Genomic DNA, 15,203 nt, shown 5'->3' on the forward strand with positions numbered 1-15,203 from the left:
TGAAAGTGTTCTGTATGCCGGGGGAGGCTAGTGCCCATGATAGAACTGGCTGAGTTTACAATTTTCTGCAGTTTTTTCTGATCCTATGCAGTGGCCTCGCTTTACTAGGCAATGACACAACCAATTAGAATGCTCTCAATGGTACATTTGTAGAAATCTTCAAGCTTCTTTGGTGACATACCTCCTCAAGTTCTAATGAAATATAGTAACTGTCGTGCCTCTTTGTACTCTGTTACTATCGATGGTGAGGATGTAGATGCGGTGAGGACCTAGAAGTACCTCGGGGTGTACCTGGATGACAAACTTAAGTGAAGCACCACCACAGAGGCTGTGTAAAGAAGGGCCCAAGTCACCTCTACTTCCTGAGGAGATTGAGGTCCTTTGGAGTGTGCAGGCCTCTCCTTCACATGTTCTGCCAGTCTGTTGTCGCCAGCACAATCTCCTATGCAGTGGTGTGCTGGGGCAATGGCATCAACACAGGTGATGTCAACAGGCTCAATAAACTGATTAGGAAGGCTGGCTCTGTTACAGGAGTCAAACTGGACTCACTGGAGGCTGTGGTAGAAAAAAAAACTCTATGGAAAATACTGGCAAACCTAGACAATGTTTCTCACCTTCTGCATGCCAGATTGGCTAAACAGAGGAGCTTTTCAGTAATAGGTTAAGACAACTGCACTGCTCCAAAGAGCGCTAGACGAGGTCATTCTTACCCTCGGCCATTAGGCTCTATAATGAGTCAACCTATAGCCGGAGAAGTAATGATCTCCTCCTGTTAGACTGTTTGAGGTAACTTATTTTTTATTCTTTCTTCTCTTCTAATGTTTGTATATATGTGCACTTGTAATGCTACTGTGACTCTGTAATTTCCTTTGGGATCAATAAAGTATCTATCTATCTATCTAATTGCATCAGTTTGTTGGGCCCAGGATAGATCTTCGGAGATGTCGACACCCAGGAACTTGAAACTGCTCACTCATTTCACTTCCGATCCCTCGATGAGGGCTGGTGTGTGTTCCCTCGACTTTCCCTTCCTGAAGTCCATAATCAATTCCTTGGACTTACTGACGCTGAGTGCAAGGTTAATGCTGTGGCATCACTCAGTCAGCTGATCTATCTCGCTCCTGTATGCCTCCTCGTCACCATCTGTGACAGTGTATGAGCTGTGACTGGCCACAAAATGGTGGGTGTAGAGAGAGTAGAGCAGTGGGCTAAGCATCCTCGAGGTGTGCCAGTGTTGATTATCAGTGAGGAGGAGATGTTATTTCTGATTCACACAGACTATTGCCTCCCTGTCAAGGATCCAGTTGCAGAAGGAGGCACAGAAGCTTAGGTTTTAGAACTTGTTGATTTGAATGGAGGGTATGATGGTGCTGAATGCTGAGCTGTAGTCAATAAACGGCAGCTTGATATAGGTATTACTCTTGTCCTGGTGATGCAAGGCCAAGTGAAGAGCCAGTAGGATTGCATCTGCTACTATAGACCTATTGTGGTGATAGGCAAATTGCAGTGCGTCCAGGTCCTTGCTCAGGCAGGAGTTGATTCCAGCCGTGACCAACCCCCCAAAGCTCTTCATCACAATAAATGAGTGTGATAGTTGTTGAGGCAGCTCACCCTGCTTTACTTGGGCACTGGTATGTGTAAACCTCCAAATACAACAGTGAGAGTTTGAAGATATTCTTGATCACTCCTGCCAGTTGGTTGGCACAGGTTTCCAGAGCCCTACTAGGTAGACCATCAAAGCCTGAGGAGTTGTGGGGGTTAACCTACAGGGTTGTTTATAGTGACATACATTTTTTTGAACTTTAGAGCACCTTCAATGAAGGTATGCAAAATCCAACTGCCACCAAAAAGTCCCATTTGGGAAGATTAGCACAGATCTGCTGGTATTTTTGTTTTATCCATTATGGTATTTAACAGAGCAAAAGCTGGCTTCAGTCCCCAGTGGTTAGAGTAGGAAATCTGCCCTCTGAATGCAGATTTCGCAGAACACTGATGCATTCATTTTAATCCTGGGAAAAAAAAAGTACTGAAAAATGAGGTTATAGTATTTCCATTTGTAAACGATTGAGTTTCCATTATTATTCGTAACTTTTTTTAAAAACAAGTACAAGTGAGCTTGTCTTAATGTTTCTATTTGATTACAAAAATGCAAACAATTTACATTACAAATGAACATTTTAAAAATTGTTTACATGGGACATATTCAAAGGCTGTAAGAAGTTAGTAATAAATCCAGAACAGCATTAGGTTTGCACGAAACTTTGAAGCTGCACAGGGCTTGGCTATTTTGGATTTGAGTGGTGTCAGTTAGTGTTGACATAGGCAGCCTAGAAAAATTAATTTTGTGATTGTGCCCTAGTTTGGCTGCATGCTGCCCTCAGTACATCCTTGGGTTATATTGGTTGGTAACGCAAAGGGCACATTTCACAGTATTTTTGATGTACTTGTGATAAACAAATACATCTGAATCTGATTTACTTAGTGTAGCAGCTTGATGCTAGCAGCAAGTTAAGTTTCCAGTGACAAAGGCTGATTATACAAAGGTGATCTGTTTAGAACTGAGAATTATATCAAATAGCATTAATCAGCTTCTATCTTAAATTGAGAAAGGAAAATTTTGAACGCTTAGCAAGTTATTGCATTGAAAAAGCTTACCTCAAATAAGGCCAGGTTTCTATCATAATATTCGCGTCCTTTTGAAGTGTCAGTGTTGTTAAGGAAAGGACTATCTTCTTTGTGGTATCCATGACCTAAAAAACAGTTTGTAATGCACATCAGTGAAGAACAATCTAAAAGCAACTGTATCAGGAGTATGCCATGCAGTATACTATGTGTACATTCCATTATTGCTGTACATTATGTATTAAAGTTTGATTTTAATATCTAGTGTATCCATTTTCTGGTTTCAGATAGGTAGATAGAAAATAGATCAAAGCATGAGTATAGGATAGAACGGGGGTCTGCTCACACCTAAGAAACACAACTTCAACTGCAGCAACAACACACACAAAATGCTGGTAGAACACAGCAGGCTAGGCAGCATCTATAGGGAGAAGCGATGTCGACGTTTCGGGCCGAGACCCTTCGTCAGGACTAACCGAAAGGAAAGATAGTAAGAGATTTGAAAGTAGAGGGGGGAGGGGGAAATGCGAAATGATAGGAGAAGACCGGAGGGGGTGGGATGAAGCTAAGAGCTGGAAAGGTGATTGGTGAAAGTGATACACAGCTGGAGAAGGGAAAGGATCATGGGACGGGAGGCCTCAGGAGAAAGAAAGGGGGGTGGGGAGCACCAGAGGGAGATGGAGAACAGGCAAACAACTAAATATGTCAGGGATGGGGTAAGAAGGGGAGGAGGGACATTAACGGAAGTTAGAGAAGTCAATGTTCATGACATCAGGCTGGAGGCTATCCAGCTGGTATATAAGGTGTTGTTTCTCCAACCTGAGTTTGGATTCATTTTGACAATAGAGGAGGCCATGGATAGACATATCAGAATGGGAATGGGACGTGGAATTAAAATGTGTGACCACTGGGAGATCCTGCTTTTTCTGGCGGACCGAGCGTAGGTGTTCCACAAAACTGTCTCCCAGTCTGCGTTGGGTCTCGCCAATATATAAAAGACCGCACCGGACGCAGTATACCACACCAGCCGACTCACAGGTGAAGTGTCGCCTCACCTGGAAGGACTGTCTGGGGCCCTGAATGGTGGTGAGGGAGGAAGTGTAAGGGCAGGTGTAGCACTTGTTCCGTTTACAAGGATAAGTGCCATTTCTAGCCTGCTGTGTTCTACCAGCATTTTGTGTGTGTTGTTGTTTGAATTTCCAGCATCTGCAGATTTCCTCGTGTTTGCTCTTCAACTGCAGCATACTCTGGTTCTACAGTCAAAACTTTCCATCTTAGTGGTTATGAGAAATATTTCAACCAATAAGTAATATAGCTAGTGAAAAAGTCTCCAATTTTAAAGGTGGGAGGAAAAACAAATAAATAGCAACAAGTTGAGGGGACACAATAAAAACTGAAATGGCTACCTAACCATCGAATTCACTGGAGGGAAACTAGAGTAAGATGAAACCCAGCTTCCTGATGCAATGTCAAGAACATTCTCAAAAGTGGCATGATCTACTAAATCAATAATTATAGAGGTGTTATGGAAATTAAAGGGGAGACTAGAAAAATATAATTGGCATGGTAGGGAAAGAGAGAATAAACAAGAGCAGAAGTAACTGAAGAGATCAACTGAATCTTTACAGCGGAGGTCCATGAAATATGGTTGACAGCCAATGAAGAAGGGCTCAAGGTGAAAGATAACATCAGCTGCATGGAAGAGTTACCATTTTGATAATCCTATTCAACGATGATCTTAAAAATATTTTTAAAAGACTACTAATAGAAAATCTGTATGGATTTTTATATCTTTTCATTATATTTGAAATGCACATGAAGCTTTGTCTATTCTGACTAGTAATTAGATCCTCTCTTTTACTGCTAGTCAAAGGAGAGGACTGTTTATATTTGCGAGCAGAGGAGAGTGGGGAGAGTGACAATACATTCCAAAACTCAACTTGGAGCTTCTGAAATTTCATCATATCCAAGCACATGATTGAAATAGATGGAAATTAGTAACAGCTGGAGAATTCTCAAATCACTGAGCGAGAATCATTCTAACAAAAGTATGAACAATATATTGTTATTGAAACGATGATTTGTTTGAAAGGATTGAAAAAAGCTGCACAGAGTTGTTAAACTAATCAGCTCCATCTTGGGTACTAGCCTCTGTAGTATTGAAGACGTCTTCAAGGAGCAGTGCCTCTGAACAAGCAACATGTACAACACGCTGGAGGAACTCAGCAGGTCAGGCAGCATCCATGGAAATGAAAAGTCAACGTTTCGGGCCGAGACCCTTCATCAGGACTGAAGAGGGAGGGGGTAGGAGCCCTATAAAGAAGGTGGGGTGGGAGGGTGGGAAGGAGAAGGCTGATAGGTGCCAGGTGAAAAACCAGTAAGGGGAAAGATCAAGGGGTGGGGAAGGGGAAGCAGGGAAGGGATACACAGGAAAGGTGAAGAAGGAATGTAAGGGGAAAGCACTATGGGTAGTAGAAGGAGGCGGAACCATGAGGGAGGTGATAGGCAACTGGAGGCAGAGTGAAACAGGGACGGGGGAAGGGAGGGGGAGGGAATTACCATAAGTTGGAGAATTCAATGTTCATGCCAAGGGGCTGGAGACTACCCAGACGGTATATGAGGTGTTGCTCCTCCAACCTGAGTTTGGCCTCATCATGATAGTAGAGGAGGCCATGTATGGACATATCCGAATGGGAATGTGAAGCAGAGTTGAAGTGGGTGGCAACCGGGAGATCCTGTCTGTTGTGGCAGATGGAGCGGAGGTGCTCGACAAAGCGGTCCCCAAATCTGCATCGGGTCTCGCAGATGTAGAGGGGGCCGCACTGGGAGCACCTGATGCAATAGATGACCCCAACAGACTCACAAGTGAAGTGTTGCCTCACCTGGAAGGACTGTTTGGGGCCCTGAATGGTGGTAAGAGAAGAGGTGTAGGGACAGGTGTAGTACTTACACTTGCAGGGATAAGTGCCAGGTAAGAAATCCGTGGGGAGGGACGTGTGGACCAGGGAGTTGAGGAGGGAATGATCCTCGCGGAGGGGGGTAGAAAGGGAAAGATGGGCTTAGTGATGGGGTCCTGTTGAAGGTGTCTGAACAAGGCTGTCCATTATTAAGGACCCACATCACCCAGGACATGCCCTCTTCTCATTGTTACTGTCAGGAAGGAGGTACAGAAGCCTGGAGGCACACTTAGCGATTCAGGAATAGCTTCTTTCCCTCTGCCATCCAATTCCTAAATGGACATTGAACCCATGAACACTACCCTCATTTTTTTATTATTTATTTTTGCACTATTTTTAATTTAACAATTTGATACACACACACACATTTTACATATTTACTGTAATTGCTTTACTAATTGATTTATTTTTCTATACCATCATGTATCGCAAAGTGCTGCTGCCACTAAGTTAACAAATTTCATGACATATACCGATGATATTAAACCTGATTCTGATTCTTAAAAGGAAAAAAAAACTATAACTAATTTATTCCAATGCTTACTCAGGCTAGGACTTTACTCTTTGGATCACAGGAGAATGAGAGGTAACCTTACGGAGTATATAAACTTATGAGAGGCAATAGATAAGGTGGATGGCAAAATAATTTTCCCTAGGGTAGGCAAGTCCAAAACTTAGGGCAAATAGTAGGTTTAGCATGAGATGAAAAAGATACAAGAGGCATGAGGGGCAACTTTTTCCTCACACAAAGAGAGGTGAGTATCTGGAATGAGTTGCTAGTGAAAGTGGTTCAGGCAGGTAAAATAGTACCATTTAAGTGCCAAGCTGGACTTGGAGGAATATGGGCTGAAAGCAAGAAACTGGGAAGAATTAGGTGGGCACCATGTTTGGCTTCGGCCTGTTGAGCCATAGGGGCTGTAACCATGCTGTATTGCTCTGATTCTCTGATTATGACTCCAGTAGTAAAAAACACATACAGGTATTAGGCGGAATACTGACTTCAGCAGAATTTACAGTACCTGGTTCTGGGAAGTTTGCACTGTTATCATAAGAAATTGTCACCACAAGAATGCAAAAATCAACTCCCAATGATAACAAATCTAAGTTAAGATTGTAAAGGTGAACTATTATGTTGTGTTATTGCATGATAAGTGCATTTTTGTAAAACAAGAGCAGTATGACAGTATTTCATGGCTGGGAAATCAGTAGGCTTGTTGTCTGCTTCCTGCAATCTGTTTCAAATTAATTCCTTTGCCTCATTGTCTTTTTCTTCCAATCTAGTTTTCTGCATTTGATGTAATATTCATTTTGCTATTACATATTAGCTGGCCGGGTAGCCGGGTGGAGAAATGTCTTCCCTTCCCTCTGCTAGCCCACAGGTCATCCTTGGGTAAAGAGTAGCAGCTGCTTAGCCCCCCCCCCCCCCACCACTACCTGGTTAGGGTCATGTGAAGCCATGGGTGTAGGTGGTGGATGGTCGTATGAACAGCTGCGGCATATCACAAGTCCTGGTTATGCGACCACTGACACCAAGGTGACGACCTCTGAAGAGTATTGACAATGGCTGGGGTCACCTGTCTTGTAAAGACATTGCCCAGAGGAAGGCAATGGCAAACCACTTCTGTAGAAAAATATGCCAAAAACAATCATGGTTATGGGACCATTACAGCCTACGTCCTACGACGTGGCACATAATGATGATGATATTAGCTGGATTTTCCAGTCAAAAGCTGGCAGTTCCATTTGGAACTATTCTATTTTTAATCTACATAGTGCAGTGAAAATCAAGACTGTTGAGTACAAGACATAGTCTTGAACTTGTACTCAGCTCACCTTTGACTGTGGGACAATTGTATTCTGTTACTGAGCTCCATACTGAATCTAACTAGGATCCACATATTTCTGGAGATTTTCCAGCAATTCAGTTGTAAAATTTGTGCAATGAACACTGCAGGAGTCTAGTGGGCACACTGTAGACAGAGAAAGATATTCATAAACATTCTCTTTCAGTTTTGGCATCTGGTAACCTGCAGAATGAGCTCTTAAAGCAACTGTAGGGAGCATAGACTGTCAGCTCTGTTTGGAAAAGATTTTAGCTGCATTGGTCTTGCCAAACATTGGGATGTCATCCAGAGACCTACTCCAGAAAAAGCAGACTTTGTGAGCTGGTGACTGGTTCCTTACTGTGAGCTGAGACCTGGGTCAATCAAAAAAAAAGTAGAAGCAAGAGAATAAAATGGGGATATGTTTTTCTCTGATTCATGAACTTTATGAAATTGGTGCATGAAAAGATAAACTGATTTGCTTAATTATGTAAAAATAGGTCCTATTTTATACAGATATCACTCAACTCTTTCCATTTAAATCCAAAGTGTTTGATATTGCAGTTTTCTGAAAGCAAAAATAATAACAGCATTTATCAAAAACTAAGCACTAACAGATCTGATAACATTTTTGCAGATTACCAAAAGAAGAGGTCTTTAACATATCAATTTTGAAAGAGGAACAACAGATGGACGGGTTAATTTCATGGAACAATTTACTTTGCCAATTAAGCACCAGAGTGGCACAGTTAAGAGCACTTGACAATTTCACTTTGCAGCAGACCAAAGCTGGCAGCAACTTGTTTCAAGCTTTCACATCTTAAAAAGTCTTAATTAAAAATCGGTAAATAGGTGCTGCTAAATAATTGCATCATTTAAGAAGTGCCCTTAGGTTAATTGTTCCAGCAATCAGTAAACTGATTTACATTAAATGCTGTTTTCCCATCTCCACATGGTGTCAACATGCTTTGAAAGTAACGGTAACTTTTGAAAAGTACCGTAGTCATCCTTGCATTTGAAGTCTATTTTGGTATAATTTGAACATCGGAGATCCCATAAATAGCAACAAAATGAATGACTAGTTAAGCCTGATTTGTTATGGTAAGTTGAATAAACATTGGCCAGGCAGGGAACCAGAGATAAAAACTTTGGATTCTGAAGTCACTATAACATCAGTGCTATTGTCAGACCAGCTAAATTGGGCAAGAAGGACGTTTCAAACTGGAACAAGTTCAGAGATCACTACAACCTTATTTGATACTCAGGAAATTTGAAGTGAAATTAAAATTTGCTATTTAAATAAAGTTCATCAAAAATTTTGGTGGCAAATTAAAGTGAAAACTGTTATAAATCTGAACTTCAATTTCCCAACCATTGTTCAAAGTTTCAGATGGCAGAAAATGTTTTAGAATCCATTTTCTAAAACTTTAGCTGTTAAGAAATGTTATTAGTCTGGTAGGGCAAGCATCAAAAGAACTGAATTCAAAACTCACTTCACTGGTTTTCAAATCAAAAAGAAAAACAAATGCCTGTTTTGTACCTGACCACAGCTCTAAAAGTTTTATAATTTAAAGACTCTTCTTAAACACACAGGCCATATTTACCTGTTCTATTAGGTATTTCTGGTAACTGCAGTGTTTTGCAATTGTATCTCGGTTTTAAAAGTTTCTACCCCTTCTCCCCCCCCACCCCACCCCATCAAACTGACATTCATCTATTAACCTCGTGGACACTTTGTGACTTGGACAACTCATATCTTTATGACAAACATTCCCTTGTTTTCTCCAGCCTTGTCCCTTCCCTTCCCTGCAATTTAAAACCCATTGTTTCCTCACTTCTCCAGTTCCAATGAAGGGTCATTAGCATTTCAGGTTAACTGTTTTTCTCTTTTCACTGATTCCATCTGATTTATTGAATCTATCTAGTACTTTGTTACTTATAGCAACATGATTTTCTTTTGTCCAATATGGGTTTCCCCAGCTTTTCTCTATAAACCAGTAAGAAACTCACCAGAAAACTACCGGTGTTACAGTAACTAAAGTTAATATTAAAGTTAATGTATTCTCATCTTTCTCTCACCAAAGCAGTTAAAGTAGTTTGCTTGGATTCATCAGTATTTAAAATACAAGACAAATAGCAGTTGTAATTTTGTCTGTAATAGCAGTCTGTTAATGAAGTCAAATAAATAAATAATGATTAACTGTTACATTGTATATTGTTTTCCAGATAGAATTTGTCATTTTACAGAGTTGGCATCAAATTATACTTTTCACAAATAACTTTGTATGAAGGGGCTCCTTCTGCTGAAAGCAATGCAATTTACAGCATGATAAACCAGGTGTTGGTTGATCATCATTTCAATTGGAATTGTAAGCATCAATTTATGATACTGAAGAAATCCCATGTGACAATCATTTAAATGTTTATTGTATCAGTGAAATAAAAGACATACATTATCACACCACCATTATACAAGCTGACAGCCAAACTGCTTGGAGGAGCTGCATGCCAGTCATTTAGGTGTTGTCAAAATGAAAGCATTGGCTTGAAGCATTGTCTGGTGGCATGGGATAGATCAGCAGATCGAGCAGCTTGACATGCACAGTTTGGAATAACAACCCGTCCAGAAGAAACTTATCTAGAGCTGTCAAAACCACTTCCTGCATTCCCAGATTCAAATCCTACAACCACCATGGAGGAGCTCCATCCAGACTCGAAACTGTTTCAGTTTCACAGCCACAAGAAGAGTAAACTGGTCAGGAAAGATGATACCCCACAACACTAAGAAAATCTCCACAGCAATTAAATCTCTAGACCTAAATGGGTGAATTTAAAATTTACTATGCTGTGGATGCCTAGATAGTAGTTGTATTATATGGTATACAGCATATATAAGTAAGATACATTCTATAATGAGTTGGAGTTTATAGCTAAGCAGGGAGGAGTGTAGTGTATTTAATATTTCAGTAATATTTGAGTAACATTGTAAATAGATGATTTGATTAAGCACTATTTGTTGCTGGCATAATTTATTGCAGGTTATATGTAAAGGTACATAAATGGCATACATACATCACACCACCACCAAGAGTAAAATCTAAAGTTACATGCATCTCTCGGGCTCCCTTGTTTTTCTTTTGATTAGTTTTATGTTTTAGTTATAAAGCATAACAGTGGAGAAAAGGATGTTTTCCATGAATCTGAGCAGATCAACTACAGTTGGAGTGCAATGAGATGATTGAGTTAAAAAAAAATTGCAGCGCTTGTTCTTTGGAAGGGAAGAGATGGTCAAGTTTAAACAAACGGCAGAAGATGAACAAAATTCATGGGTTCATAAACAGTGAACACTGAAGATAATAATAAATAAGAAAAAAAACGGGTGGCTACATCAGAAAGATAGATGCATTTGCTTGCACAAGAGATAACTGGAATAGGTACTGTACACTGAGTGAATTAACAGTATTTTTGAAGCAGCACGTGTTCATCGAAAGGGAAGAGAAAGTTGAGTTAAAAAAAGGCAAAAATGAACGAAATTCACGGGTTCATAAACAGTGAGTACCAGGCGAAAATAATAATAAATTTTTAAAAAGCATAAATGGCTGGCTACATTGGAAAGATAGACACATATGAATACACGAGATAACTGGATTATGTATACTGAGTGAATTGAACAGTATATTGAGGCAAATTAAATAGTAAATGTAAAGTGAGTACCAGTTTTGTTGAGTGCATTGGGTGAAAAAGCATACAGTGTATTTAGAACAAACCAGCTGAAAAGACCTTTGCTGATATCATGGAAGTAATGCAGTAACACTTAGAGCCAAAAATGTTGTTGATTGCAAATCGCTTTCGATTTGATAAGTGGAATCAACAATGTAATCAAAAGAAAGGGGAGCCCATTTCAACATATGTGGCTGAATTGAAGAGATTGTCTGAGCATTGTTAGCTTAGTGATGAGCTAAGATTCTCTGAGAGATTGATTAATTTGTGGAATCCAACTAGAAACGATTCAAAAACAGTTTCTAATTGAAACACAACTCATATTTAAGACAGCAGTTGAAATCACTGCATCAATGACAGAAATGCAAAACTACCTGTGTGTAGTCCACCTATCTTCATATAGTCTGCAAACACAATTCCATCAGCCAAATCATTGAACTGAGCTGACTTTATTTCTTACATTCTTCACATACATGAGGAGTAAAAATCTTCATGTTACTTCTCCATCTAAATGTGCAATATGTAATCAGAATAATTTATAATAAATAGAACAGTGAATGTAATATAGAGTACACTCAAATCAGCGTGAGTTCATCAGTCTGATGGCCTGGTGGAAGAAGATGTCCCTGAGTCCGTCAGTTCTGGCTTTTATGCCATGTTACCACTTCCCAGAAGGTAGCAGCTGGAATAGATTGTGGTTGGGATGGCTTAGATTCCCAACGATCCTATGGGCCCTTTTTACACACCTGTCCTTGTAAATGTCCTGAATCATGGGAAGTTCACAACTACAGATGCGCTGGGCTGTCCGCACCACTCTCTGCAGAGTCCTGCGATTAATGGAGGTACAGTTCCCATACCAGGCAGTGATGCAGTCAGTCAGGATGTTCTTAACTGTGCACCTGTAGAAGGTTCTTAGGATTTGGGGGCCCATACCAAACTTCCTCAACCATCTGAAGTGAAATAGGCGCTGTTGTGCCTTTTTCACCACACAGCTGGTGTTTACAGACCATGTGAGGTTCTTGGTGATGTGGATGCCGAGGAACTTGAAGCTGTTTACCCTCTCATCCCCAGATCCATTGATGTCAATAGGGGTTAGCCCATCAGTCACAGCTTTATCCATGCTAGAATCTTTCCTGTAAGACCATGGGCTGTAGTTTGTTAAGCAGCCTCATATGTGGCACCTTGTTAAGCACCTTCTGAAAATCCAAGTACACAACATCAATCTATTCTCCTTTATCTATCCTGCTTGTTATTTCTTCAAGGAATTCCAACAGATTTGTCAGGTAATATTTTCCCTTGAGGAAACCATGCTGTTTACAGCCTATTTTATCATGTGCCTCCAGGTACCCCAAAACTACATCCTTCACAATTGACTCCAGCATCTTCCCAACTACTGAGGTCAGACTAACTGGCCAACGATTTCCTTTCTTCTGCCTCTTTCCCTTGTTGAAGAGTGGAGTGACATTTGGAATCTTCCAATCTTTCAGAACCATTCCAAAATCTAGTGATTCTTGAAAGATTACCATTAATGCCTCCAAGATCTCTTTGAACATCTCTTTCAGAACCTTGGGGTGTACGTTATCTGGCCCAGGTGATTTATCTACCTTCAGACCTTTCAGTTTCCCAAGAACCTTCTCTCTAGTTATGGTAACTTCACACATTTCCTGACCATAACATCTGGAATTTCCACTATAATGCTCATGTCTTCCACAACGCAGGCTGATGCAAAATACTTATTCAGTTCATCCGCTGTTTCCTTGTGCCCCATTACCACCTCTCCAGCATCATTTTCCAGCAGTCCAATATCCACCCTTGCCTCTCTTTCACACTTCATGTATCTGAAGAAACTTTTGGTATCATCTTTAATATTATTGGGTAGCTTACTTTCCTATTCCATCCTTACCTTCTTCATGACTTTTTTAGTTGTCTTCTGTTGGTATTTAAAAGCTTTCCAATCACCTAACTTCCCACTAATTTTTGAGCTATTATATGCTCTCTCTTTGGCTTTGACTTCCCTTGTTAGCTATGACTGTGTCATCTTGCCTTTGGAATACTTCTTCGCCTTTCGGATGTACAGAGCCTATGCTTTCCGAATTACTTCCAGAAATTCCAGCCATTGCTGCTCTGCCGTCATCCCTGCCTGTGTTGTTTACCAATCAATTCTGGCCAAATCCTCTCTCACACCTCTCGAATTTCCTTTACTCCACAGTAATACTGATACATCTGACTTTAGCTTTTCCTTCTCAAATTTCAGAGAGAATTCAATCATATCATGATCACTTGTCCCAAAGGATTATTTTACCTTAAACTCTCTAATCAATTCAGTTTCATTGCACAACACCCAATCCATAATAGCTGATCCCCTAATGAGCTCAACCATGCGCTGCTCTAAAAAGCCATCTTATAGGCATTCTAGAAATTCCTTCTCTTGGAATCCCGCACCAATCTGATTTTTCCAATCTACCTGCATATTAAAATCCTTCATGACTATTGAAACATTACCCTTTTGGCATGCATTTTCTATCTCCCATTGTAACTTGTAGACTACATCCTTACTACTGTTTGGGGGGGGGCAGGGGTGGTCTGTATACAACTCCCATCAGGGTCTTTTTACCCTTGCAGTTCCTTAGCTCCATCCACAATGATTCAACACCTTCTGATCCCATGTCACCTCTTTCTAATGATTTAATTTCATTTTTTACCAATGGAGTCACACCACCCCCTCTGCGCTTCTGCCTATCCTTTCGATACAATGTGTATCATTGGACATTAAGTTCCCAGCTATAATCTTCTTTTAGCCATGATTCAGTGATGTCAACAACATCATGCTTGCTATTCTGTAACTGTGCTACAAGTTCATCAACCTTATTCTGTATATTGCACGCATTCAAAAATAACACCTCTAATACTATATTCACCTTTTTTTTGATTTTGTCCACCTTTTACATTGCAACTCATTTTGTTGATTGCAATTTTGCCCTATCATCAGTTTCTCTTTGCTAAGAGTTGCACTACACATTGCCTCTGTCTGTAGACCAACTACCTTATCTTCAACACCATCATTCCGGTTCCCATCCCCCTGCCAAATTAATTTAAACCCACCCGAACAACTCAATGAAGGTTGCCTGCGAGGATGTTGGACCCACTTGGGCTCCGGTGTAACCCGTCCTTTTTGTACAGGTCATACCTTCCCCAGAAGAGATCCCAATGATCCAGAAATCTGAACCTCTGCACCAGTACCTCAGCCATGCCAAATCATCCTATTCTTACTCACACTGGTACATGGCACAGACAGCAATCCACAGATTGACACCCTGGAGTTCCTGTTCATCAGCTTTTTAGCTGGCTCCCCAAAAATCACTCTTCAGGACCTCCTCACTTTGTCTACCTATGTCACTGGTGCCAATATATACCAAAACTTACAGCTGCTCAACCTCGCCCTTGAGAATGCCATGGACACAATCCGAGACATCCAGATCCTGGCACCAGGGAGGCAACATACCATCCGGGTATCTCTACTGCGCCAACAGACCCTTGTCTCTGTTCCTCTAAATAAGGAATCTCTTATCAACACTGCAGTCCTCTTCACAGACTGATTGTACATATAAAATCATGATCATGAAAAAGACTTGAAGGTTGAGAATTTCACAATTACAGCTTTGGCAGATAGTGGTTCACATTCACAGGCCACAAATCACTAGTGAGCAGGACAGTGATTTGGGCATCACTGGCAGAATAAACATTTATTACCCATCCCCAATTATCCTTGAAAGTGCTATATAGCCATCAGCTTGAAATGGAAAACTCTTTTCATTGAAGGTATCCTCACAGTGTTGTTGGGAAAGTGTTGCATGTTTTGGATCCAATGAAGAACTTGGGATTTTGAATAATAAAACACAAAAATGTCATGACCAGCTGTAAACACATGCCTTCAATAAGACAAAGTATGAATACGATAGCAGCAGGATTATGGTAACCGAACCCTCATCCCTACCCCATTGTAGAATGTTCCATGTCTCAACTTCTCTCATGTCCTTTACCCTACAATCCTTAGCAGCGGGATCTTTCAGAAACTGAGATA

At 40.7% G+C, this 15,203-nt stretch overlaps 1 protein-coding gene across 7 annotated transcripts in view; it reads right to left on the reverse strand.

The window, feature by feature from the left end:
- slc12a4 (solute carrier family 12 member 4) overlaps positions 1 to 15,203 on the reverse strand; it is a 200,231-nt gene that overhangs the window by 64,854 nt on the left and 120,174 nt on the right. For all 7 annotated transcript variants that reach the window (XM_073069965.1, XM_073069968.1, XM_073069966.1 and 4 more), the window contains one exon: positions 2,656 to 2,750. In XM_073069965.1, coding sequence (XP_072926066.1) covers positions 2,656 to 2,750 — 95 coding nt within the window. The remainder of the gene's footprint in view (positions 1 to 2,655; positions 2,751 to 15,203) is intronic.

This window comes from Hemitrygon akajei, chromosome 17, assembly GCF_048418815.1.
Source record: "Hemitrygon akajei chromosome 17, sHemAka1.3, whole genome shotgun sequence".
NCBI lineage: Eukaryota > Metazoa > Chordata > Chondrichthyes > Myliobatiformes > Dasyatidae > Hemitrygon > Hemitrygon akajei.